Source organism: Alexandromys fortis, unplaced genomic scaffold (assembly GCF_014885135.2).
Source record: "Alexandromys fortis isolate MF-2015 unplaced genomic scaffold, M_Fortis_MF-2015_v1.1 scaffold_3, whole genome shotgun sequence".
In the NCBI taxonomy this organism is placed as follows: domain Eukaryota; kingdom Metazoa; phylum Chordata; class Mammalia; order Rodentia; family Cricetidae; genus Alexandromys; species Alexandromys fortis.
The window spans coordinates 12,074,382-12,100,777 of NW_026067909.1; the positions used below are offsets into that span (position 1 = coordinate 12,074,382).

The 26,396-nt window shown below is 50.7% G+C and overlaps 1 protein-coding gene across 5 annotated transcripts in view; it reads left to right on the forward strand.

Annotated features, from left to right (window-relative positions):
• Shank2 (SH3 and multiple ankyrin repeat domains 2) overlaps nt 1-26,396 on the forward strand; it is a 434,250-nt gene that overhangs the window by 26,788 nt on the left and 381,066 nt on the right. For all 5 annotated transcript variants that reach the window (XM_050137009.1, XM_050137013.1, XM_050137010.1 and 2 more), the window contains exon 3: nt 22,393-22,612. In XM_050137009.1, the coding sequence (XP_049992966.1) occupies nt 22,406-22,612 (207 nt within the window). In that variant the 5' untranslated portion in view covers nt 22,393-22,405. The remainder of the gene's footprint in view (nt 1-22,392; nt 22,613-26,396) is intronic.

Sequence of the window (26,396 nt, forward strand, 5' to 3'; positions counted from 1 at the left end):
TCTCATGGGCAGATGCCTCGCAGTGGGTGCTGTTTGATGATGGCCATCCCCGTGGATAGGCAGAGCTGTCCGATCATGGTTTGGAAGGATTTCATTTGACCGTCATCAACAGATCAGTTGTGGTGTCTGTGCTGCGGCAGGTTGACCCACTTCTTTGTTCTGAGAAATTTGAGCCCCGAGAGCTGGACGGTTGGGTGGTACTTCAGACCCTCATGGTGGCTTCTTGTGCAGAGAGAGGGCTGGATGCACAAGCGGGTGTGGCTGGACTGTATGTGGGAGACTGCAGCTGGATGGCACCAGTGAAGAGAAATGGTGGCTGGATGTCACCACCATTCCAGTCAGAGTCCTGGGTTCTTGGCTGTCTTTCTGGGGAGAGACTGACTCACCCCGGGATTCCTTGGTGCTTAGCCTAGTGCTCAGCACTTCCTCATGTTTGCCAGGAGACCATGCTTGAGAAAACCAGCCTTTGTAGGCCTGACATGCTGGTCCGTAGGCCTGTGATTAGATGTAGGGCCTGCTGGGAGATGAAGCCTGGAGACCCTAGGATTGGATGGAGTGTGGACAGGGAATGTGTCCCTGTCTTCTTAGGAGCTTGGCTCTGGAGAGTAGGGGCTGTTCTCTTGTCTTCATGCTGTCTGTGAAATGTGAGCTAAATCTGGCCATTCTGTCCCCTTGATGCCCAGAGCTAGACCTGAATCTGGGTCTTGTCTGTCATTGGGTACCATAGAAGCCAATGACCCTCTCTCAGTGAGTGCTGTTCATCTGGATGACAGTAGCTGAGCTCAAGGACCTACCAAAGTTGAGGAACCATCTTTGTCTTCTCTGAGATTGACTTGGGGAACTTGCCACCAGATGCATGTGGCAGGTTGACAGGTGGCCTCAAACTTATAGAATCCCAATCCCTTGATCTTGTGTGGCCCAAAGGGAGCTGCTAGCATGACTGAGTTGAGGGCTTTGTGTGGGGGAGATGGCCTGGATATTCTCGTTAGTCTCCTAGTATCGTCAGAGCCCTTGCATAGAGAATGAAGGAAGCCTAATGAGGGAGGAAGAGCCTCATGAAGCCATGGGGTCAGGTGGGTAAAGTGCTTGCTGTGCAAGCCTGGTGACCTGAATTTGGTCCTCAGCACCTCAGAATGGTAGGAGGAGAGGACAGACTCCATCAAGCAGTTCGGGTGTATCACAGCACATGTGTCTGTATATACATCTTACATGCACACAATGATGATCAAGATGATGATGATGATAAAGATATGGCCATGACTCAGCTGAGGCCACAGGAGCTGAGGGATGCAGAGGGATTCTTGTCTGGAGTTTGAGGGGTTGGGGGAGTGCAGTCTTGCTTACATGGATCTCGTTGGAGGTTCGGAGTTGTGACACTGGCTTCCAAGAGCAAACCTCTGGTGCTCGAGGCCAAGCTTTGGTACTTTGGGAGTGGATGTTGGAGGCTTGCACAGGGCAGTGTGGGGAAGCAGGCTTCTTTTCAAGCCTCTGACTTTCATTTCCCTCAGCAAGAAGACAGGTGTGGGCATCTGGTGCTGAGGGCTCAGGTTCCCTTGACAGCACACTGGTTACTGTGGGAACGCCTGTTTGCAGTTTTTTGGGCGGGCAGTAAGGACGACGGGCAGCATTGTCCTGTGATCTTTGGGATACTGAGGCTGTGGGAAGGGTTAGCTTTTGTGAACACAGTGCATAAGGTAGGAGGTAAGTTCCCAGGGCTCCCTGTTGGGTGCCGCTGAAGGGACACTGAACATCCCTTGTCCTCTGGATAGGAGGATAGAAACATGGCTCGTCTCCTCCCACAAAATGTCTAGGGTGGGGCTGGGAAGATCGCTCAGTGGGTAAGAGAGCTTGTGTTGTAGGATGAGGCCCTGAATTCCAATTCCCAGCACCCATAAACAAAACCCTGCACGCCTCCCTTCTCAGCAGGGGTCTGGGACAGAGAAACTCTGGTCTGGCTTTAGGACCTCAGTGTGTGTCACAGCTGCCTTCCTCCATGGGACACTTCATGCCAATGCCTGTCCTGGACCCCCAGCAAGGCTTCTCCTCAGCAGAAACCGTATCCAGCACTGGTGGCTTGGATTCTGATTTATAATTATGTCTCTAACACTCTGCACTTCTTCAGTTGGCGAGCTTGGTTCACCAGTGTGTACCGCTTGTAGGTCTTGGTGAGTGTGTTCCGCTTGTAGGTCTTGGTGAATGTGTTCTGCTTGTAGGTCTTGGTGAGCAGTACTGTTGTCTCACCCACAGATCTGAAGTTCCTTAGAGTCTAAATGAACATTCTGTCTTGGGTATTTGAGTTTCTCTCATCTACTTCACTGTACTGAAGGTAAGGGGAAATCTTAAGTTTTCTGGAACATTCTAAAATAATTTTAAATTCTCCCCCCCTTTTTCCATGTGCACGTATGTGTGCATGTTTTGTTTGTGTTTGGACACACATCTGTAGGTGGGGAGGCCTCTGGGGTTAAAGTAATCTTTGATCGTCTTTCAGTCAAGCAAGAGCTCACCAATATGGCTAGTTCTGCTTGCCAGCTTGCTCTGGGGGTCCCCTGTCTCTGCTCTCTGAAGCTGGGATTACAGGAGGGCCACCACACCCGCCCAATACTTGCATGGGTGCTGGGGATTATGAACCCCCAGTCTTTACATTTGCAAGGCAAGTTGTTTAAACTAAGAGCCATTCCCCCAACTCAGGTTTTAGTTTTCTTAACATGGTCTTTAGTGCAAAAATCTGTCATCTTCATCAGTCCTTCAGGTGTATTTTTGTCTGGATTAAAAAGACTTTCTGGTTAGCACTCATTGCCAAATGTGAGCAGGTGTGTGGTGCATAAGAAAAAAATCACTTCTTGGGTGGTTCTTAAGTTGGCTTCACATCTAACCTTAGGCCTGAGCCTCCATGGCAGCACTGAAGAGCTTCCCCCAAGGAAGCAGCTAGATGGCCCCACGCAGCGTGACTGTCCATCTCCACAGCTAGAGTCAACCCTAGGGCAGGCAGCCACTCCTCTGGAACCCAGGATTTGTCTACCTCAAGATCCTTGCTCATGTGGGGCTGCCATAGCTGCACATGTCTCCTGGCCTCCAGTGGGCCTTTCTGCCCCCTTGCCTGGGGCCCCTACCTGAGTCCATCTGCCAGGGGCTCCTCTGGCACAGGGACTGGCTTATTCTACATGGTCGTATGGTTCGGTGGGGAGCTTGTGCCCAGTACATAGAACCTTGGAGCCTCCTGCAGAGAACCGTTCTCAGAAGTGGCCTTCGTGGTCACCACAAGTGCAAAGTTTGCCCCTCAGTTGCCTGAGTCTCTGCCTTTTCATACTGTTCTGGGGTCTTGGGGACACACTGGATACTGGTAAGGCTTTGGGCCTCTCTATATCCAGATTCCCAGTGTGGCAGTCGGGATCTTGCTCTTGGCCCAGCTGTACAGGCTCATGGCCTGTGAAGGAGTGAACTGTGTCCCCTCATAGAGCATAAGTTGGCTTTGTTTACAGACTGGTCCTTTAAAGAGTTGACACAGTATGAAGAAGCCAGGGGGCTGGGTTCTGATACACAGGGACTGGATTATAGGAGGTAACTGGGATATGGACCTACACAAAGGGACCACGTAAGGACGGGGGTGGGGGATTGCAGTGGTGGTAGAGGGATGTTACCATGGAGGTGTCATTCACCTGCTGTAGTGCTGAGTATCTGCTTTCCCTATGATGGGCATGACCGTGAGAGCAGTTGTGACCCACTGGAGACCCTTAGAGATCACATCACTGGTAAAACAGTCCCTAGCGGAACAGGGCGGGCTCCTGACATTCTCACTGGAGGTGCTCACCCTGACCGTATCTGTATTCCAGACTCCTGTTTCTGGAATAAGAGGTGATGGTTATGTGGCTGTGGCGCTGCATCCTTGAGAAATGTGGCCAGAGACACCCGGCTGGGAGCAATGGACTAGGAGATGGCCTGCTGCCACTGCTGTCTGAACATGGGACATGAGACTCTTTCCAGGCCTTAATTCCTCATTGGACTGGGATTGTGTCTGGGGTCTCCTCTGTGTGGGTTGAAGAAGTACCACAGCTGTGTTCAGTTCCAGCCTGGAGCCTAGAATGGCTCTGTTGTCTGCAGATGTGTGCTGGGCCTGCAGATGTGTGCCGGGCCTGGAGCCCTCTAGCTAGTAACCTTGTCCCTTTGACTTGGCACTGCTAGAGATTGTGAGAATTGTGAGTGAGTCATCAGGGGCTCTCAGCCTGTTGCCCTAAGACTCAAGATTATCCCAGGTCATCTGCCTCTAGAGAGATAGTTCATCAGTTAAGAGCACTGGCTGTTATTGCAGATCGGGTTCCCAGAACCCATATGACTGCTTACAACTGTCTGTAACTCTAGTTCCAGGAGATCTGACACCCTCTTCTGGCTTCTGTACGCACTATGCACACACGGTATACAGATATATGAACAGGCACACACTCATATACATGAAAAAAAAACCCTAAAAAAAGAGTTAAGGTAGTAGCTGAGATAATGCTGACCCCTCTGGGCTATAGTTCTAGCACATTCTAAAAGTTTATGTTCCTGGGCTGAAATTAATTTGATCTATGCTGACGTGTGGGCAAGTGTGGTGTGGTTTATTTATTGTGGATTGACAGATTTTTTTCAAACATGCCATCTGTAGGTGTTTTATAGAAGTTTATATCTGTTTTAATAAACAATTGAACTATTTTTTTTGTGCAATTTTAGTTTGCGTGTGTGTGAGTGTGCACGCATGTGTACGACCTAGACTTCAGCTGTGGCCCTCTTGTCCACACATTGTTGGCGCTGTCAGGGGGGAACTTTCTGTTTTTTTCTGTTTTGTTGCTTTCCACTTGTTTCCACCCTCAAAAAGAAAAGCTATTTTAATTGTCCAGAGTACACCGCCTCCTCCTCAGCTTTCTGTGGGAACTGTGTCCTGCCTTCTCATCGCCCCTACCCTGTGCCTATTGGTGCCAAATACCAGCAGGTAGAATCCCTTAAATAAAGAAAGGCATGGGCTGTGTGCCTGTGGCTTGTTCTTATAAATACCACGGTGTTGGTGAAACCGAGAGGCACCGTCACCACACATCTGGAGTAAGAAGAACCAAAGCTCTTGGCCACTGTTTTCTGCATGTGCTAGAAATGACATCTGTCCCCAGGACAGTCAGTCTGTTATCCCCATGATGCAGTCAGGTCACAGTGGACTCTGGTGGTCAGCTCTGGAGAAAGTTTTGGGCCTGGTGGATTATCCCTTGGCAAGCTATGGTTTGTGTGAATGTGTGCTGTCATTGAGGTGACCCTTCTGTCTGAGCATGGGCTGTCATCGAGGTGACTGATGTTTTGTTATTAATTTTGTCTTTGGCAATTTCATACATGTGCATAATACATTCTGGTTGTTCTTGCCCAACCCTCCCATGCCTCGCCTCCTTCCACTGCTGTTCTCTTCTGCTCTCTTTCCCAGATTCCCATCTTCTGTTTTGTTTCTGTCCCTGTGGGTTTGGACAGGCCTCCTGTGTGTGTTTGGCACTGGATCTCTCCACTGTAGTCGGTAGGCTCAGCAGCTGGTGTACAAGCAAAGGCAATGGCGCCCTGACCCAGAGTCACCTGGGCCTCCCTGTGCTCCTAGCCAACTACCTTCACTCTGGGTGTTTTACACACGGTAGCCTGGGAACTGTTTATGGAAAAAGCTGCAATAATACAGAACTTACTTGTTTTCCTACATTGCTGCCCTGCATTTGAAAATAAGTGTTTTTTAATCTATTTCAGTTTATTGGTCATATCAGGTGGGAGGCTACACCCAGTACACTGACTCCATCTGGTGGAGGAGGGGACCCCTCCCCAACTCTTGTCTGACCCAGCCCCCAGGCTTCTCTGCCCCTATCTCTCTTTTCTCCTCTGCCCCTCCCCTTTCCTCTTCCTCTGTCCACATTCAGTCTGAGCTGTGCTGAGAACTCAGCCGAGACTCACAGAGAAGCAGGAGGCACCAGGCCCCTGTCCTCCCTAGATGACAGCTGTCCCCTGCATGTCCAGACTCTCAGTTCATCCTAGGGTTGAAAAGTCTCAGGCAGTCTGATATGGGACTGAGTCCACGATCAAAAAGAGGGAAATCTTGAGCCCCAGGACTTACATTAGATACGGCTTTGTGACCTGAACTAACAGGGTGGGATCTGGGAGGGGATAGACACTAGGACGATTGTGCCTCCCTGAAGAGCTCAGCCAGTGAGGGGTTTACGTAGGGTTAGGAATTTCAAAACTGTTCTGTGCTAAGAGCAGCGCGCCAGGCACCAGCGGTCGCTGCCTTTTCTCTATGCTGACTGCAAAGCTGGTTCCGCTCTTACTCCAGGCTCCCGGGAATTCTTACTGAGAAGGGAAAGCTCATTGCTATTCCCAGCACCCCACCTCTGCCCTCTGGGACCTCACGCTCTGCTTTAGTGGCTTTTAGGCCATGCCCTTGTATCCTGGTAGTCAGTTACCAGGTTCAGGTGCCCATCTCAAATGTTCCTTCATTGGCCCTGCAAAGTCCACAGAGCTGGACCAGCTGCCCAGGAAGGACCATGGGGCCCCAGGTCTTGTTCCTGATCCCAGGAGGTACCGTGGGAAGTTCAGAACACAGGGGCATTCACTGTTTCCTTGGGGTTCCAGGGTCCCTCCAGCGCTGGTGCCTGTGTTTGTGGCCCCAAGCCTGTTTCTCTCGCCTTTTCCAGGCTGCAGGTTGATGAGAGGGGGCTTCCCGGCTAATCTGAGTGGCTGTGGTGATTGGTGCTGACTGCTTCTCGCTCTGGGGAGAGGGCAGGTGGGTGAGGTAAGCGTGGACACAGCAAGAAATGAGGAAACAGCGTCTCAGGCGCTGATGCCTGAGGAGGGTCCTTGAGCTTTATCTCCTGGGGCTACCAAACCAGATTAGTGGCCTAAAGCTATGTACACCACTGTCCTTGTAGTTCAATAGGTGAGAGATTGGGAAAAATCAGAGTCAGGGGCAGGCTTGGGCTCTTCAAAGACCCTGGGGATGGCCCGTCCTGCCTCCTCCAGCCCCCTCCCCAAAGCCCCCAGGGAATAGAGAATTCTCCTTGCTGCTTCTCTCAGATTCAGAAGTGGCTTGTGGTCACACCTCTCTACCCTCATCTTGTCACTGTCTGGCTATCTTACTTGGTTTTCACATCCAGACCGTAGTTGCTCATGGAGGAAAGTTGGGACAGGAATTCAAACAGGGGCCTGGAAGCAGGAGCTGAAGCAGTAGAGTGGGCCCTCCCCTCCCCCATCAATCACCAATCAAGAAAAAGCTCCCCAGATTTACCTACAGGCCAATCTGATGATGGAGGTCTTTTCTCAGTTGAGAGCCCCTCTAGATTGTGCCAAGTTGGTAAGAACCAGCATGCCTCCTGCACCATGGTTAAGTCAGGGTCTTTTTGTTGTTTCCAGTATGTGCTCCAGGATAGCTGACCTACCAGCTTCCAAGGATTCTCTATATCACTATAATCACTGGGGTTACTGGTATGCGTTGCCAGGCCTGGCTTTATGTGGGTTCTGGGGATTTGAACTTAGTTTCTCATAATTGCGTGGCAAATACTTTACCAACAGTCACCATCTTCATTTTGAAATGAGTTTGGTTGAGTCTGTGGGTTATGAGTCCTGGGATGTGGAGGGAATTCAGGTTGGCTTGTGCCTTCCATGAGACTCTGCTGCTCGTACCTCCCTCACAGCTGTTGGCTACAGGCGCATTTCCAGGCTCTTTAGGGCAGTATCCATAGGCTGCCTAGACAGACCTTCACCTTATGTTTAAGGACATAGGGAGAGGATGACATGAGCCTCCAATGGCCACGTCCTTCATGAGGGTGTTGAGTCCCTAGAAGTTCTTCTGTTACCTTGTTCTCAGTAGGAACCTCCTCTCAGGGAAGAGCGGATCTCATGAAAATTGCTTGCAGGTACATATTCAGTCACACCTAGAGGTGGAGGAGGCTGGAGAGCTGTCATCCACCTGCAGAGAAGGCCAGAAGGCCAGTGTGGCTCCTGTGATTGCTAATGCTGACTGTCAATGTGACAGGATCTAGAATCAAGGAGACAGCTCTAGGCGAGATGGTGAGGGATTGTCTAACTGAGGTTAACTGAGGAGGGAAGACCCGTTCTGACGATGGGGTCGCTATCCATGGTGTGGCTGCCATCCATGGGCTGCTGTTCAGGGTGAATAAAGAGGAGAGACTGATCTGAATGCAAACATTCATCTCTCTGTGCTTCCTGACAGTGGATGGAGTGTGAGTAGCTACCTCATGTTCTTGCTGCAATGCCTTCCCCACCGGGATGGACTGTATCTCCTTCAACTAGAAACCCAAATAAGCCCTTTCTTCCTTATGTGGCTTTTGTTGGGGTATTCTGCCGCAGCTATGAGAGAGTAACACAGCTCCTGGCCGTGGGCTCATAAATGCCCCATGAATGTGGGTTAGGCTGGTCCCCAGCAGAGATTGGATGGGTTTATGAAGGCCACGTCATGCTTTGGCTCATGAGAAAATGATGACGGTGGAAGTGATGTCCCCAGCTCCTGCTTCTCTCTCCCGTAGGCCTTTGGAAGGTGAGTGAGACCCGCATTCCAAGGCAGGATGATGCAGGGGTTCAGGTGGGGCTGAGAACCTAGAACAGACAGTACAGGGGCCTTTGAGAGGAGAGCTATCTGGGCGGGAGTCTGACTGTCGTCTGACCGTGCTTCACAGGGAGAAGTCAGCAGGCTTGGGCTTGGGGCTTGGCTTTGACCCCCCCCTCTTTAGGCTGTGGGCACCGAAGATGAAGGTTGCTGAATACAGAGGCCACTGGGCTGGGTCACATCCTGGAACCTGATACCAAGGACCCAGCACATGGCTGACCTGCAGCTCGAGTGTTTTAAATTTTCCAGACATATTCTCTGAAGAAAACTAAAACATTGGCATTCAGATTGCAGAGGACCCTGGTTCCCACCACTGTCTGAATTACAGGAATCAACCAAACCCAGCCGGGCATAAATACTGTCATCAAGCATTGATGATGGCAGGCTGGGCAGCCACAGCCCCACGTAAGGCACAACAGGGCTGTCCCCAGGTTGGTCTGAGTTTGGCAGTCTGAGCTCTTTCTTAGGACTGCAAGCTTTCTCCAGTCTTGACCAGAGTTGGTGTCCCTCAGAGGGTCACCCCACTTTATGCTAGGGCTGATACTGGCTTTTGGAGGCATTAAGAACTCTGCATAGAGCTGTGTGAGTCTGAACACTTGTTTAATGTTTTAAGTGTTTTGGTATCACACATATTTCAGTCTTAAAATGCCAGTGCCGTTTCTCTTCTCTGTCCTTTGAGGCTGGTGTGTGTGTGTGTGTGTGTGTGTGTGTGTGTAGTGTGAGTGTGGGGTCTAGGCGTCTTTCACAGGGGTCGCCTAAGACCATTGACAGCACAGATATTTATATTATATTTCGTAACAGTAGCAAGATTACAGTTATGAAGTAGAAATGAAAATAATTTTATGGCTGGGGTCACCACAGCATGAGGAACTGTGTTCAAGGTTCACAGCACTAGGAAGGTTGAGAACCACTGCTCTAGATCAACTGACCAGCCCCCCCCCCCCGCCCCAGGGATCCTCTCATCTCTACCCCCCCGCCCCAGGGCTAGGATCACAGGTACATGTCACCATGCCCAGTTTTTATGTGGGTGCTGGGAATCTGAACTGAGATCCTTATGCTTGTTTGGCAAGCTCATTACTGACTGAGGTGTCTCTCCAGCTCATAGCTCTGCAAGTCTTGTTTTCCTGGGACCAGAACTTGGGGACCTTACTCAACTCTGAGCACTGTGGTTTAGAGGGTACATCAGCCTCAGGCCCCAGAAGCAATGACGATCGTGTGAAGATGATTGTAGTCGAGGTCCCATGGGTGACCCTTCTGCTTGAGGTCTCAGCTAATGACTCACACTGTGCTGGTCTAGCACCTGGGTCCAGACTTGAGCCCAGCAAGGCCGCCTTTTCCTCTATTGTAGCCAAGGTCCCCAGTTAATGTCAGTATACTTTAACCAGGCCGGATGCTGCAGAAATGTGGCTGGGGTGCTTGCCGTTCCGATGATGGTTGGTCCAAGTGCTCAAGCACAAGTCTGTGGGTACATTTCATACCCTAACCACGAATGGTGCCCTTAGTGACTCCTGGTGTTGTAGGGCTGGATGGGCGTTTCTCTCTGTCATTCGCTGGCAGTGTGAGGGATCCAGTTGCCTTTTGTATGTTAATCTCCTACCTGGCTAACATCATGACTTTTTTTTTCTTTTTTGCTAGTTCAGTTTATCTTTAGATTCTCTTGGGCTTTCAATGCAGAGTAGGTAATTATCTGGAAATAATGATTACTTCCTTTACTTTCAATCCGTGAGCAGAGTGTTCACTTTTCTGCCTACTTGCATTAGCTGGCGATGCCGTGCCCTAGAAGTTCTGTTCAAGTCAGGGGACTTATTACTCCCCAGCATTGATGAAACAAGGGATTGGTTATTATGGAGGGGTCCCTTGTTCCTTGGTGTCCATGGAAGACTGTCTGGCCTGGACTTCGTATGCCTGCCAGATTCAGGGACTTGCTGGACACAGGACTGAGAGCTGCAGACTGGGCAGCACCACAGGAGAACTCACGGCCTGTGGCTCTTTACGTTGTTGACACCATCTCGTCCAAGAAGCCTTTGCTTTGCACCCCCTTCCCAACCATGATGGCCAGCTCTGCAGAAATGTCAGGTGACGGCCCAGATGTGTAATGAAGAAGGCAAGACCCGAGTGCATTGTGGCATTCTGTTGTAAAGAAGTTATTTGTGCAAGCCTGAACAAAAGCCGGGTATCACAGGGTCTGTTTGCAGTAAGAGCCAGGGCCAAAGCTGGCTGGGGCCTGCGGAGAAGCACAGTTTGCAGACTTCATTATCTGGTGGGGGAAGAGGGTGATGCAGCTGTCTGAGGCTGCCCCGAAGCTGGCTAAGGAAGGATGGGAGCAACCACATGGGTTGCCCCATTACTGATATCAACCAGGAATGGCACTTGCTTCCAGGACAATGACAGCACTTTTTACCAGCCTTCTTTCCAACTGACCTAGAATCTTCCTGAGAAGCCAGCTCTCCAGACCTTTTGTAGAACAAACCAGCCCAGCCTGGCGGATCTCTTAGGCGGTGGTGGCTAGTGGAACTAGTTTAATCTGGCAGCATGTGTTTTCTGACTTAAACCATAGAGTCTGATACGATGAAGATGTTGCAGGGCTGGAGACATGCCTCGGCGGCTACAGTGCCTGCTATTCAAGCTGAGGATCAGAGTTTCCCATTCCGAGGACCCATGTGATAAGCTAAGCACAGTGACACATATCTGTAGTGCCAGCGCTAAAGGGGGAGACACAGAAGGATCCCTGGAGCTTGCTGGCCATTCAGTTTAGCATTCTAGTCAGTGAGCAGAGAGACCCTGGCTCAAAAAATAAGGTGGAGAGCTACTGAGGAAGATACCCATCATTGAGCCCTGGCCTCCACACCAATACCCACACATGGACACACATCCAGCAACGCATGAATGCATGCATGAACACACACACACGCACAAGCACAGCATTGTTGAGTGGCTATTATGCCCCCACCATCTCTTTCTCCTAAAGAACCATTTCAGATTTCCTACCACCACTGTCATGTGAGGTCAGCTCCTGCCTTCAAAGATGCTGACTGCATCCAGGCAGCTTCCCTTCCTGTTGAGCAGGTTGTCCGTGGACTCCAGGGACGGGTTCGGGTAACATTGGAAGAGGCCATCTTAGCCGTTCTCTGAGAAGCTTCCTTGCAAAGCACTGAGGTGGATTTGTTTATAGGGGGACCCAGACATGCATACTCATTCCAGGTGGGTCTCCCAAACCCACGTGACCTGAGAACGGCTAGAGAACACGTGCATGAGCTGGAGGCGGTTTTCTAGCACAGGGTGGCCATGCAGCTTGAGAAGGCACTGAAACCAGCAGCTCGGTCACTGGGTGAGAGATGCAGGCTGAAGGATAGGGCATCAGAAAAGGGGGCACTCATAGGTCCTTTTACTTTGGTTCACGCAACAGCACACATGAGGACAGACTTGGAGGGATCTGTGTCTTAGAAAGCATTTAGGAAAATTTCCAAAATTCCCAGTGAACCAAGGCAATCTGTCCCTGAACGCGCAAGGCTCCCTCTTGCCGAGCATTTCATCAGTGTTTTGGCTGTGACAGTGTGGGGGTACCAATCCAGAGCACCTTGGACAAGTGGACAGGAAGTGTAGACAACAGGAATCCACTGTCTCCCATCCTGGAGGATGAAAGTGAGAGACGGAGGGGTTACAGGTCTGGCTTCTGCTGAGCCTCTCTCCTTTTCTTGCTAATAGAGTTTTCTAGCTGCCCCTCACATGGTAATCCCTCCACATTCCTTCCCCTCCCTCCCGGGTATGCGAATGTGTTCACACTCCAGCGTCTGTTAAAGACCCTGTGTCATGGGATTTAGAATCACCATAAAAATACACTTCTGGGCTTGTCTGTGAGGGGGTTCCTAGCTTAGGTTTATTGAGGCGGGAAGACCTGGCGTGTGGGTGGCAGCATCTCTAGCCTGGAATTCTACAATGTATAAAAAGAAAAAAAACAACCAACCGTTCACCTCTCTGCTTTGGAGGGTGGATACAGTGTAGCCAGCTGCCTCATATTCCTGCTGCCTCTGTGCCTTCCTCACCATGATGGACTGTGCACCCCCTCAAACTGTGAGCCAGAGTAAACCCTTACTTCTCTGAGTTGCTTCTATCAGGTGTTTGTAACAGCAGCAAGAGAAGGAAATCAGCATGACTGAAGCAGGTCTGATTGTACCATATTTGATTTCCTTCACTTCTTGTAGTGCTCAGGGAAGAAGCCAGGTAGGCACTCTGCTACTGAGCTCTGTCCAGAGCCTCTTAACCACTCTTTGAAAGCTTTCTACCTGAGTCATGTGACCAGGGCCAGGGAGCAGGATTCCCACACGAATCTGGGGAAGCACACAGTTCAGTTTACTCCACAGATGTCAGGACATCAGCTTGTGGAACTCCTACATTTTTGGAGTTGGTCTCCAAAACTTTCAGCTGTTGCCTGGAGGTTTTTGTCTGCGTCTTCCAGGAAGGTCAGCCTTCACATAACTGACTAGTGAGCAAGTAGGAGAGTGTACTTGCTCGTGCAGCAGGGGCATTTAGACAGCAGCGCAGATGCCTCTCTAGAATCTTGCACAGTGGGAACACATCCTGTGTTAGCTATTTTTGCCTTTGCTGTGACCCAATGCCCGACAAGAAGCATTTTAGTGAAGGAAGAAGGATTTGCGTAGGTTTACATCTTAGCAGGGCAGGCCTGTCAGCAGGAGCAGGAGGCAGCTGGTCACATGACTTTTGCAGTCTAGAACCCAAGCTCACAGGATGGCATTGCCCACAGTTAGGGTGTGTATTCCTACCTCAAAACACCTAATCTAGGAAGTTTACAAACTCACTCGGAAGTTTATCTCCATGGTGATTCTAAGTCCCATTGAGTTGATACTCAAGATGGGTTATCACACAGCCATAATATGGGTGGGTTTCATTCATCTGCATCTGTGGTGCTCTGGTTGGGTAGCTGGAACAGGCTGCTTCTCTGGAGAATTTGAAGGATAATGGGGTAGAGTGGTATAGCTTTTCAACAAGGCTCTCATGAGAAGCTGATGGCTGATGCAATCTGGTCCCTGTACAACTGACCCCTGACTTCTCTGAGCGGTTTAGCCCCCAGGGGGCTAGTGCTCTTTTTGGCAATTTTGTTTTCTGTTCTCCAGGTTTCCTAAGAGGCTGCCCTTTATCCTGTAATGTGACCTTGACCTAGGTTTAAACACCTAAACCAGAGGGTAGCTTGGGAAGGGAAGGTCTCCCTGTTTTAAGGACCAACAAATTTTATACATTTAAATGCACAAAATAAGCCACACAGTAAAATCTCTTACCCTGTGGCTTTGAGATTCCCTCTGGAAGGAGACTGCTCTGTGCATTTTAAACTGGAAATTGATCTGTGAACCTCTAAGATTTATGAATTGATCCCCAAAGGCTTTGTAGCCATCGCCCAGACAGTTTTGTCTGTATCTTTCATTGCAGCTTGGCTTTAATGCCCCATGAATAATAATACATGAATGAGTTGGAAACTGTATGTGCCTGCCATTCAGGGACTTAGGTGACAAATAAGCCAGTTTAGGTTTTAGATGTTTCTGGACACTCGTAGCAAAATGCATCATCTTTGTGGAAATTGCTTCTTGGCGGTGGCTTTTCTTCTCTCTTTATTAATAGCTGCCCAGCAGGGCTGCTGCAAGAGGCCTGCACTGAGTGTTGACCCTTCTGACCTGGGAGCTTACATCTCTGTATTTACTCTGGAGAAAAACGGTTGTGCTAAAAGCAATTGCTCAGGGTGGCACAAAACCACCCTTTCTCTGCCTCGCCTTGCCTGCTTTCTGTTTCTGAACAACCTTTTACAGTCTGATCCTGAAGGGATGCAGGAACCAAAGACAGCCTCTGGTCGCCAGAATGAAGACAGACAAAATGCAAGGCAGCCTGTTCTGTTTGAGAGTGGGATAAAGGATGAGTGCGTGCTTATGACGAGTGCGTGCTTATGAGGAGTCCATACTTAGTGTAAGCATGTAAGCGTGCCCCATGGAGCCAGTAGGGTGTTCACAGAGCAACTTCTGTCCCTGCAAACCTAACAGTGAATGCGCCCAACCGCCCTCTGCCCTGCCTCGGAGTTAATCATTAATGTTTGCCCAGGCTCCTGTCCGGTGGCCAGGCGTCTGCCCTTCCCACAGAGCCTTTCTTCACATTCCTGTTAGAGTCATGACCCTCCAGGTCAGGTCTCTGGCTTTGGAATGTCAGGACCCTCCTGCAGAGAACCTGAGGTGGGGCTCAGCTGGTTCTTTCTCCAGCCAGCCCACTTCCAGACCCAGACTCGGGCCTCTGTGGACCTATCAGGTGGAGCCCTTCTTAGGTACCTGCTTGCTTTGGGGTGCCTTTGTGAATGAGATGTTGCTGGTAGTGCTTTGGACTGGGGAGCCTCGCTTTATTATTCTCCTATGACATCCTCACCACCCTCTTTTATTATGGAAAGAAGACGTGGAGTTAAGCTCATCTCATAGTTCTGGCTTTTGTCCAGTCTTGCAGCCCATGAGTGGTACAGTTAGATGTGACCTGAAAGATGAGCATTTAAAACGGTACAATTCTAACATGGCTACTTGTCGCATTTCTGCCCAAATCTGATCTGAACCATATCCACTGGTTTGGGACACTGGGCTCTGTTCCCACTTGCTGGTAGTAGCTGGAGTTGACACTCTACCGGGGCAGATTCAGGGCCATGCTCTGCCCATCTCTACCTCACTGCATTCCACTAGCTCCATAGCCTACCTCTTGTCTGGCATGTGTCCACTGAATGCTCACTGTATCCCCTGTGATGGATGGATGGTGGCAAATTAGGCACACGAAAGTACTCATGGACACGCGGCTTCATCAGGTAGCTGAAATGACACAGTCATTAAGTGAGCTTTTAAGAAAGCCAGTCAGAGGCCAGACTGGGCCTGATGGGGAAGGAAGTCAGGGTGGGGGTGGAGGAATGGCGGTGGCCACAGGTGTTTGCTTCAAGCTCTTCGATGCAGTTAACCAGGAGTGGAATGCACTTGAGAGGGGCTTCCTGTGCCCCTGCCCCCAGGGCGGGACTTCTGGGGATGGGAACTTCTCATTTGCTCTCCAGGCTGGGATAGAGCTGACCTGGGCTGTGTAAGCTCCAGTGGGCTCTCACATCTGTTTCCCAGGGCTGACAGAGAGCTGTGCTGTATGCTGGGGCCAAGGACGAGTGCTCCCTTCAAGGGGAGCCAATGGAACACAGACCTTCTTGCTCCTCAGCGTAAGCTTCTGCCTCTGACCGGTTCCTGGATGCCCAGGAACCCAGCTGCAGCCATTGCTCGTCAGCCACTTCTGTCTGTGCCTGGCCCAGCATCTTTCTCTCTGTCCCTGAAAGCAGGGCAGCCTCAGGAGCTGGAACCACTGGGCCAAACTAACACCTGTCAGTACGAAAGGCTCCGTGAGATGGAACAGAAAGGGCCTGGCTTCCCCAGATATGTTATTTTTTCTTCTTTTACTCAAACACAGGTTGTTTTAGAGATAGCTTGCTTTCTTGCTCATCTTCAGAGAGGCCCCAGGTGTCCAGCCTAGCAGGTTGTGTGGCTGTGGTGGGGACCCTTGGTGGTAGAGGCTGAGCAGGTTGGCTGCATGGTGAACTAACCACTCAGCAGTATAGCCCACGCAGGCTGGCAGAGCTGCAACAGGACCATTCTGACTTCAGCCTACCCTGGTGTGTGAGCATCTTTATCTCTTTCCTACAGGCTGTAAGCAGAGACCACCCTGGGTGCTGCCATTCCACCAGAGATCATTGATAGTAATGTATGCCATGGGACCAACAATCCCTTGTCCTATTGGCCCCAAGCGGCTGGGCCACCCTTTGCTATGTATGCCCCAATGTCAAGCCTGGAGTATTAGGAAGCCCCTACAGCTTCTGGAGCCATCTGAGCTGGTACTACTTCTGCCTCTGCCATGGCTGTGTTCACCACTGCCCACTGTCACCCTCTGCTGATGTTACCACTACTCAGGCTGTGGCCACTGCTGCTAGCACCATTGCCAAGATTCGGCAGGCAGCAGATTATGCCAAGGGATGTCTTTGTAGTCAGTCCCCTCTACCATCTCTTGACGCACAGCACGAGGGAATCCAAAGAGCATGAACATATCCTGTGCTGAATGCAAGAGTAAGAATAGATTGCATATCTGCCAAGAGGTTATGTGCACAAGGCCAGCCATTAGACAACCGCTGAGTGAGTGCTTGCGCTATCCACCTCTTTGTGTATCTGAGCGTCGTCCTGCAGCTCATCAGAGAGCCAGTCTGGGAGCCCTGTGCTGTACACTGCTCCCCTGTGCTCCAGCACAGGCTTCTGTAAAGTCTGTTTGCCCTTCCCCGGTTTGAAACAAAGCAGCAGAACCTACGGCTCAGCTGGAGACACTAAGAGCTGAAGCTGGAGGCACCAGGCGGGCCATCCTTGACCTTTTATGTTAACACAAATTAGCAGAGATTTCCTCACTTACTTTATTTAATGCAGAAGGAGTTTGTCTGCAGGTGTGTGTGTGCACCATGAGTGTGCCTGGTGCCCATGGAAGCCAGAAGAGGGCGCTGGGTCCCCTGGAACTGGAGTAAGATGGTCATGAGCTACCCACGAGGATTCTGGAAACTGAACCTGGGTCAGGGCTCTTCACCGCTGAGACTCTCTCCAACCGTTTATTGATCCTTCTACATACTGATAACAGCCTTCAAACAGCAAACCCCACACCAGGGAGCGGCCCCGTGCCCCCCAGGTCTCTGTGGAATGGTGAACTCTGTCGTCTTCCTGCTGCCCCAGTGTGGACATGCCTCTCTGACTCTGAGGAGGAGCTGATCCATGCTCGTCTCCTCTGTGAAACTCCAACTGTTCTGAAGTTAGAGCACAAGGTCGCCTCAAGGTTAATGAGGACCCGTGACTCCAACCCACAGCTGTCAGCCTGCAGGCATTGTTAGGCCACCTGAGAGCATTTAAAGTGCAGTAGCCTTGGTGAGGCAGTTCAATAAGAATTTCTGGCCTGGCCCCGCTGTGTTTGAAAAGACCGCTCAGCCAGGATGAGAGCATGAATAGTTTCTTCAGAACCACAGGCCTGGGTGGAAATCCTGACAGAGCGTGTAATTATCTCGCCAGCTCAGCACCCCTTAAGCCCGTAAACCCAGAGCACTTTGATAGCCAAGCCTTCCTGAGCAGAAACATTAAGACATGAGTGTCAAATTCCTCTCCTGACCTCAGGGCATGGACTGTAGCTGAAACACGGGTGCACTTGGCTGTGGTGTGCAAAATCAGCACCAGGCGACACACATGTGACACACAAATGAATTCATGTTCAGACCTGAGTCCCATCCACAGGGCGTTTCATCACATATATGCAAATATTCTCAAGCCCCCAAAAGTCTGGCATCCCTAGGGGCGAGGGATCTGTACCTTGTGATAACGTCAGGTCAGGTTTGAGTAGAGATCTCCGCTAACTCTCACACAGGTGGTGAACAACAGGAGAGCTTGCCCAGCGCTTAAGAGCAAGCTCTTCAGAAGACCGGAGTTCTGTCCCCGCAGCTTGCAGGGGCTCCGATGTCCTCTTCTGGTCTCCATGGACACCTGCACTCATGTGAAATCTGTACTCTTGGGCCTGTACAGAAACACATAATAAAAATAAGTCCATACAAGGATGGCGGATGAATGAACAAGTGAGTGCTAAAAGTTGCTTTGAAGCTGGAACCTAACCAAGATGCAGGGGATGCAGGGGTGGCCGGGCCGGTGCCTAACAGAGATGCGTGGGTAGCCAGGCAGGCACCTTACCAAGATGCAGGGTTAGCTGGGCTGGTGCCTAACCGAGATGCAGGGGTAGCCAGGCAGGCACCTTTTCAAGATGCAGGGGTAGCCAGGCTGGTGCTTAACCGAGATGCAGGGATAGCCAGGCAGGGGCCTTACCAAGATGCAGGGGTAGCCGGGTCCTTCAATCACCCACTTCGGGGGCATTTCTGGATCCTTGGGTGGCTGATCTCAGGAATCATGAACACTGTTCAGATAGTGAATACAGTAAGACTAGTTTTCCTTGAGATAGGTAGATTAATTAATTTTGAGACATGATCTCACTATGTAGACCAGATTGCCTGAACCTCATAGAGATCCTTCTGCCTCCGCTTCTCAAGTGCTGAGATTAAAAGCATGCAGCACCATGACCTGGCCTGCCCTGATATTTTAACTGAGTAGTGCACAGGGTGAAAGGGTGAACTCTTGAATTTTTACTTACAAACCTTCCTGGCTGGTTGAGGGGGCTCACTGCTGAGGCTGGCCCTGCGGGTGGACTGGGCAAGACTGAGGCCCCAGAGGAAGCACTTTCGGGTCCATGGGGAATATCGGCTCCTGTCTCCATGGGAAGATCCTACTGAAGAACCTCGTGGGGAGTAGTGTAATCACGTGACCTGGGAGTTTTTGAGGGTTGAGGACCCTGTGGGGTTACTGGGCCCTGGGAAGCGCTGCCACTAGCTCCTATCCTTTGGTGTCCACAGGTCAGGGCTGCATCCCTGATGATAGGGAAAATGCCAGGTATCTGGGTTTTCATATGAACACTTTAGATTGGCAAGCATTTCTTTTCTTTTCTTTTCTTTTCTTTCTTTCTTTCTTTCTTTCTTTCTTTCTTTCTTTCTTTCTTTCTTTTTTAACTAAATGGTGTGTGTGTGTGTGTGTGTGTGTAGGTATGGTAGCTGACTTTAATTATCAATGTGATACAATCTAAAGTCACTTGGGAAGAGTCTCAAACTCCAGCCCAGGTCCAAGGTTAATGGGGCTAGCAAGTTGGTGCAGGTGCCTCAGGGTGCCTGACTGTGAGGGCAAGTGGCCTCACTGTGTGCAGAAGTGATGAAGGGTGGGGCTAGGAGCCCCTTGCAGTTTCTGTCTGAGCTACAGGGTAACTGCAGCCCAGTGCTGTTTGGAAGTGGCCATGTGGGCTATGACTGGGCCTGGGGTAGCTGTAGCCTGAGGTCTTGAAGAAGGTTGGCATTGTGGTGTGTTCACAAGGAGACAACCATGTTTGGAAATTATCCAAAACTCACTGTCAGCTGAGGGCCTGGAGAGTGAGAAAGGAGCCTGGGTACCCCTCAACCCTTCAGGTGCAGTCTGGGCACACAGTGTGGTATTTGAATCCCTATGGAGAAGGCAAAGCAGTGGTTGTGTTAGATGAGCTGGTTCTCCTGGAGTACCCCGACTCAGGAGCACTGGCTGGGTGCCCATGCTGATACCCACTGTGTCCCTGTGAGTGATGCTGCTGTGTGCCAATTTGTTACGAGGCCAGAAGACGACCTGGCTTTACACATGGTGGCCCTGGCACACATGGTGGCCCTGGCACACGTGATGGGCAGAAGGTGCACCTGGTGGAGCCTGTTACTGCCTCCCCCCTGTGAGGACAGTTAGTGCATCACTGGAGTGTGGGAAATGTGTGTTCATTCATGGACAGACATGAAGAAGCACTGTGGACAGTGGCATCCCCCAGTGTGAATGACCGACAGTGGATTTACCTTGCATTATGAAGAACCTAGTTAGGTATCTGTTGCTCACCCTCCCTCCTCTCTCCCCTTCTTCCGTTTAGTCACTCATCCTTCTACCTACTCACTTGCCCCAGCCATTCATATATTCATCCATGCACAAACAGTCCTCCTACCCACTCACCTATCCACCTATCCTTTACTATCCATCCTCACACCATCCATCCATCCGTCCCCTCCTACCCACTCACCTATCCACCTATCCTTTACTATCCATTCTTACAACATCCATCCATCCTCACATCTGTCCATCCAGCTTCCGTCCACTCACTCAGTCATTAACTCAGACATCTCATCCGTATTTACCTCTCATCCGTTCATGCGCTGACTCGGGCAGCTGTTCGTGTCTCATCCATCCATCTCCTGCTCCACCTGCCTCCCCACATATCCCTCCATCTGTCATCCATTGATCGCTCTCCTTCCTTCCTCCTCCCTCCTTCTAGAGGGAGGGAAACCCCTTTACTGCTATTCTCGGTTCTCTGCTTTGTGCCTCTGTGATCCACAGAAGAAAAGGCTGTTGACACAGCAGCCTACACTTCCCCGTCCTGGGCTAAGCCTCTGTGGAGAGTGACTCAAAGGCTTGTTTAAAGCACTGGCTTTGGGGTAGCATCTGTGCAGAAGAACAATGGAGATGAGAGAAGGGACTTGATGTCAGGTGACAGTCTGCGGGACAGCCAGCACAGGGAGAGGAGTGCTGGAGAGAGGCCGCTCGGAGCAGCCCGTAATGTGGGCCCCCTGGGCTCTCTGTCTTCTACATGATGAGTATCAAAGTTGTTTTTAGAAGAGGACCTTTGTCCTCCCCGGGTAACTACAGCACACAGGAGATGCTTGTGTGTTCAGCCTTCCCAGAGGTTGACACTTGTCCTATTAGGCTGGGCCCTTCCGGCAAGCACATAGCCCTGTGGAGGCCATTCGGCCATTCCTAACTCTGCCCTTCTGAGAGGTGCCTTCTGAGATGCCAGACTTCCTTACCATTGATGCCTCCCTGGCACGATGTCCTGTGAATCTGTTCATCTGTCTGTAGTGCTGTCCTGTGTCTTTCCAGCCACAGGCATAAGAGGTTGTGTGGCTCATTCGGGAAGTTTCCTCCCCTGTGCCGGGAGTCATGTTTGGGGTCATCAGGTTTCATTTGTGCACAACTGTAGAACCCGTGGCCAGAGGGCACCACAGCTTGACCAGGCAGAGTCTGAGTGATGAGGGTGACCATGTATTCCCACTGGCCCAGGACACCCCAGCCCCATGACCTTCACCTTCTTGACAGAGTTTCCATACAGGTGGAGCTGCTGGTATGATGTGGCACATTCCCTGCCAGGTCTCAGAAATCCCCCAGTGTAGGCATTTATCCTAGGGATGGGGCAGTGTCACCTCTGTAGCCACCAAATACAGGATGGCTTTTCTGGGTCCCTTTGGCGCTTTGCTTTTATTTCCCGATCTTGTAGCCCAGGCTGACCTCAGACTCATTATGCCGAGGTTGACTTTGAACTCATAACCCTCTTGTTTCCACCTCCTAAATGCTAGTATTATAGGTTTTTGCTGCCACACCTGGCCATGTTGGCCTTCCTGGTGCGCGCTTACGGCCCTGCTCTGAGGTAGCTGTCTACAGCCTGACCGGACTTTTGCACTGGAGCTGTCGCCGCACTGGCTCTAAGGAAGGGGCTCCCCCAGCTTCTGCCTTGGGGACCCCCAACTCTCCTGGCTCCAGCCTGCTCAAGACTTGGGTCTCTGTTGTGCTCTTGGACCTGGCAATGATCTTTCTGAGTCTATCTTCATCTTTTTGGGCTATTTTTATTCTGTGCTGCTAGCCGCTCTGTGTTTGAAGTAGGGGGTTATTACAACATGACTTGCCGCCTTCTGACCCGGTGCCTGCATTCCTTCCCCTCCTGCTGCCACCCTGGCCTCAAAGAAAAACCAGCAGTAGCTGTTCCTCTTATGTGGGCAGCTTCAAACTACCACTGCTGCCATCCGGTAAATTCCCATAGTCGCGGCCGCTGCTGCAGCCAGCTGGGACTCCTTCAGAGCAGCTTCAGCACAGTGTGAGGGACCTCCCCGGTTCTGGTCCTGACTGATGCTTCTGCCCAGGCCCAGGGGAGGAGGAGAGAGGTGCCCAGTTCTTTCCACTTTTAGGGATCTGACGTACAAGCACATGGGTGCCATGGACTGATGATTCCATGGACTGGCGATCACATTGGCAGACCCAGGAACTAGTCTCAGTGGGCCCCTGGGTCCTCTCAGTATTTGTATTGATTTATTCTCCTGTCTATTTCCTTCGCAGAGATCCAGGCACCATGCCACGCAGCCCCACATCCAGTGAGGACGAGATGGCCCAGAGCTTCTCCGACTATTCCATGGGCTCAGAGTCAGATAGTTCCAAAGAAGAGACCATCTATGACACGATCCGGGCCACCACAGAGAAACCAAGCGGCCCGAAGATGGAGGAGATCCAGGACAACACCTTGGTGATTCGAGTACTCATCCAGGATCTGCAGCAGACGGTGAGTCCCTGTGGGCAGCAGCATGTGCGTCCACGCTCTGCTTGGATGTCTGTGTCTAGTGGCTTGAGTGGTGGCTGTGGGGGCCTGTGGTCCACCCTAGGCCTATGAGCTGGTGTTCTAGACCCATGTTCCTGTGTGGCTCTAAGATGTTTCTCATCCTTAGCCCCCCCTTCTTCCTTCCCTCTGCAGCCCACAATATTCACTGAGCACTCTCCATTCCTCCTGCATTCATTATAGAAACCTTGTTGCAGAGAAATTTATAAAGAAAAGAGGTTTAGGTGGGTTCCTTGGTTCTAGAGGGCCAAGCTTAAAGGCTATCCGGGGTGGTGGTCTTTTTAGCAGAGTCCTAGGGTGAGCCAAGATGCCATGGGCAAAAAGTGGGGGATTGTATGCATGCTTATGTCCAATGTATCTCCCTGTTCTCCTGTATCTACCGGGATTTGAGAACTGGATCCCCCTGACTTGACTTCGTCTCATTCTACTCCCTCCCCAAAGTCCCTCTTCCAAACATCATCATTAAGTTTAGTTCCCATACTTTTCATACTTCTCGACAGAGATTAGGTTTGAAACTGGCAACCCTAGGGGGTAACCAAGCCATGTCCAGGCTATACAGTAAGCGCCTTCTGCTAGGTCAAGCCTCCAAGCCCCAGGCCTCAGAGCTAATGGCCCACGGGAGCCATTTCTAGTCTTACAGATGAAGCACAGTGGTGAGCGTATCAACCAGCAGTGTTGATGCCTCAGCAGGCACGGTAGCCTGCTGCCTCCTGTCAGCTACTCTCCCCTTCCTGGAGGTGGGGAGTCTGGTCTGAGTAGATCTCATTTCCCCACACTACTCCAGCCACTACCTGCTTGTTCCTCAGTCCTGGGATGTCCCAAAAGTCCTCAGGCCACAATGATCACCCTGCTCTGTCCCTGGGGATGGACTTGCTCCCCCTGGATGTCGGCTTCTGCTGCTTGGGTTGGGGAGAGGAGGCAAGCTGGGTGTGATAGATAGCCATGGATGTTGTGTTTATATGTGACTTCCCAGGAGGTTCCTGGGCCTGGTGTTTTCTCATTTTTCTCTGCCTTTCTCCTTCTTGTTCTTCAACTCCTTGGGGCTTTTCTGATGAAACTGGAAGCACACAGCAGAGATAAGCTTCAGTTCCCATGAGGGTGGGATCTGAATTGTTGGTGCTTTGCTGGTCTGGACGATCAGGCTCTGGCTCTGCCTGGGGCATCACACGGGTCATGCTAGGGCCTTTGGAGAATCTGCTCCATGTCTGGGTGTCTGTGACAAGAGGGGATGTCAGTTAATGACAGGGCCAGGAGAGGCAGCGAGGAATGCGCTCTGGGCTGACAGGATGAAGGAAGTGAAGTGGGGTAGTGGGGTGACAGGGTGGGAGGTGGGGTGTGGCCATGGGGGTGGTGGGATGACGGAGGTGGGAGATTGAGTGGTGGGGTAGTGGGGTGAATCAGATGGGAGTGGGTTGTTGGGGGATGGGGTAGAGGGGTAAATGGGGATGGGAGTGGAACAGTCGAGTGGGAGATAAGGGAGGTGGGGGATAGGGTGGTGGGTGGCAGGGTGAGGCAGGTGAGGTGGGGTAGCATCTCTCTAAGCTGCCGTTACCCAGCTCCTGAAGACAGGCTGTGGGGAGGGCTGCGTGGGTGCAGATCACACACACACACAATTCATTAATGAATATCTCTGACATTATCCGTTTGAATTTAAGTGGAGAAAAGCCAGTGAGGAAACAATGAACATTCATCTTTTTTGTTGTTGCTGCTCCAAGAAAGATGGTGTCTAAGGACATCTAGAGGGAAGCATTATTAAACCCATGAAGAGGGATAGATTTTCTGTTTCCCCTTAGAGTTTTCCTCCCTGGCTGTGCTTTTCCTGGGCCGCTTCTGGATTGCTAAACCGAGTTTGCACTTCAACTCCCAGGCTCTTAGAACAGCGCCCCCTTCTGCTTCTGTCAGGAAGAGGAAATGGGAGGTTCTCATCCAGGCAGAAACTTGGAGATTCAGGCTCCTTTTCTTGGGAGCCAGGCTTTTCCTAGGGCCTGGAGTCCTCCACATCCCCCTCCATTTCTGTCTTGAAGGTGAGGGATGGAGAAGGTTAACTGGCGAGTGTCCCACTTTCCTGCCTTCCCAGCTTCCTTAGGAGGGTCACTTATTTGCAGACTGGGTCTTGGCAGGTTTGGTGAGTAGTACTAGCTATTCATAATTCCCTCCCTCCTCCCCTACCCCATGCTTTGTCTGTCTTCCCTCTTCTTCTGTAAGGGCTCTGCTTGTAGATTTTGCATTCCTTACTTAACACTCAGCCCAGCCTGCACCCAAGTACCACCAAGTCATCCTCACTCTGTTCCCACCTCAATACTCTAGGAAAGGCCAGAAGTGCCAGGCAGTGGTGGTGCACGTCTTTAATCCTAGCACTTGGGAGGCAAGGCCAGGTGGATCTCTGAGTTCAAGGTCAGCCGGGCCTACAGAACGAGTTCTAGGACAGCCAGTGCTACACAGAGAAACCCTGTCTCGAAAAACAAGCAAGCAAGCAAGAAAAAGGAAGGAAGGAAGGAAGGAAGGAAGGAAGGAAGGAAGGAAGGAAGGAAGGAAGGAAGGAAGGAAGGAAGGGAAAAGGAAAAAGAAAGGTCAGAGACTTTGCCACAGCCTTTTCTTTGGCAGGTTCCTATTTTATTTACCTTGCATTGGGCAGAGTTCATTGCTAAAGGCAGAGCCTCCTTGTGAATGTGAATATCCTCCTGGGCCTCATCATGTGTGGTCTGTCTGCTCTGTAAAAGCACTGTAGTTTGGGAGCTGGAGAGATGGCTCAGAGGTTAAGAGCACTGACTACTCTTCCAGAGGTCCTGAGTTCAATTCCCAGCAACCACATGGTGGCTCACGGCCATCTATAATGAGATCTGGTGCCCTCTTCTGGCATGCAAGCATACATGAAAGGAATGTTGTATACATAATAAATAAATAAATCTTTTTTTTTTTAAAAAAAAGAAAGCACTGTAGTTCATGGATATTTAGTCATGGATGCTGAACTCAGGGCCGTGGCACTGGAACCCACACCCAGGGATACTGTGTCTTCTTCAGCTTAGCCTATCTGCAGTCAATACCATCATCATACATGTTAGCACCCTGCTGGAAACCCATTTACCAACAAATTAATTGATTCTACTTGTTTGCATGGTGTGCGTGTGTGTGTGTGTGTGTGTGTGTGTGTGTGTGTGTTATGTGCATGAGTGTGTGCACAGGTTGTTACTATGTGGATGTCAGAGAGCAACTTGTACGAGCTGGTTCTCTCCTTTCATGTGGGGCTCCTGGGCCAAACCCAGGTCGTCAGGTGTGGTATCAAGTGCCTTTACCTACTGGGCCACCTCGCTAGCCCTGGAAGTCTGTTTTAAGTGGAGGATAGGGGGTGGGGATTTCTTCAAAATAACTTACACAAAACATGTGAAAATCACAGCACAAAACATACGGCAGTATGGAGCTCTGATTACAAAGCAGGAGCTCCCTGCCGCTGGGGTACTAGAGGGTACAGGTGTGCGTTATGTGTGTGTACAAATTAGATTTTTTTCCTGCTTTGTTCATATCTGTAAATGAAAATGTTTAGGAATTATAAATCAGTTCTCTTCAGTTGACTTACTTCTTTTTTTTTTTTTTTTTTTTTTAAAAAAAGATTTATTTATTATTAAGTATACAGTGTTCTGCCTGTATGCATGCCTGCAGGCCAGAAGAGGGCACCAGATCTCATTACAGATGGCTGTGAGCCGCCATGTGGTTGCTGGGAATTGAACTCAGG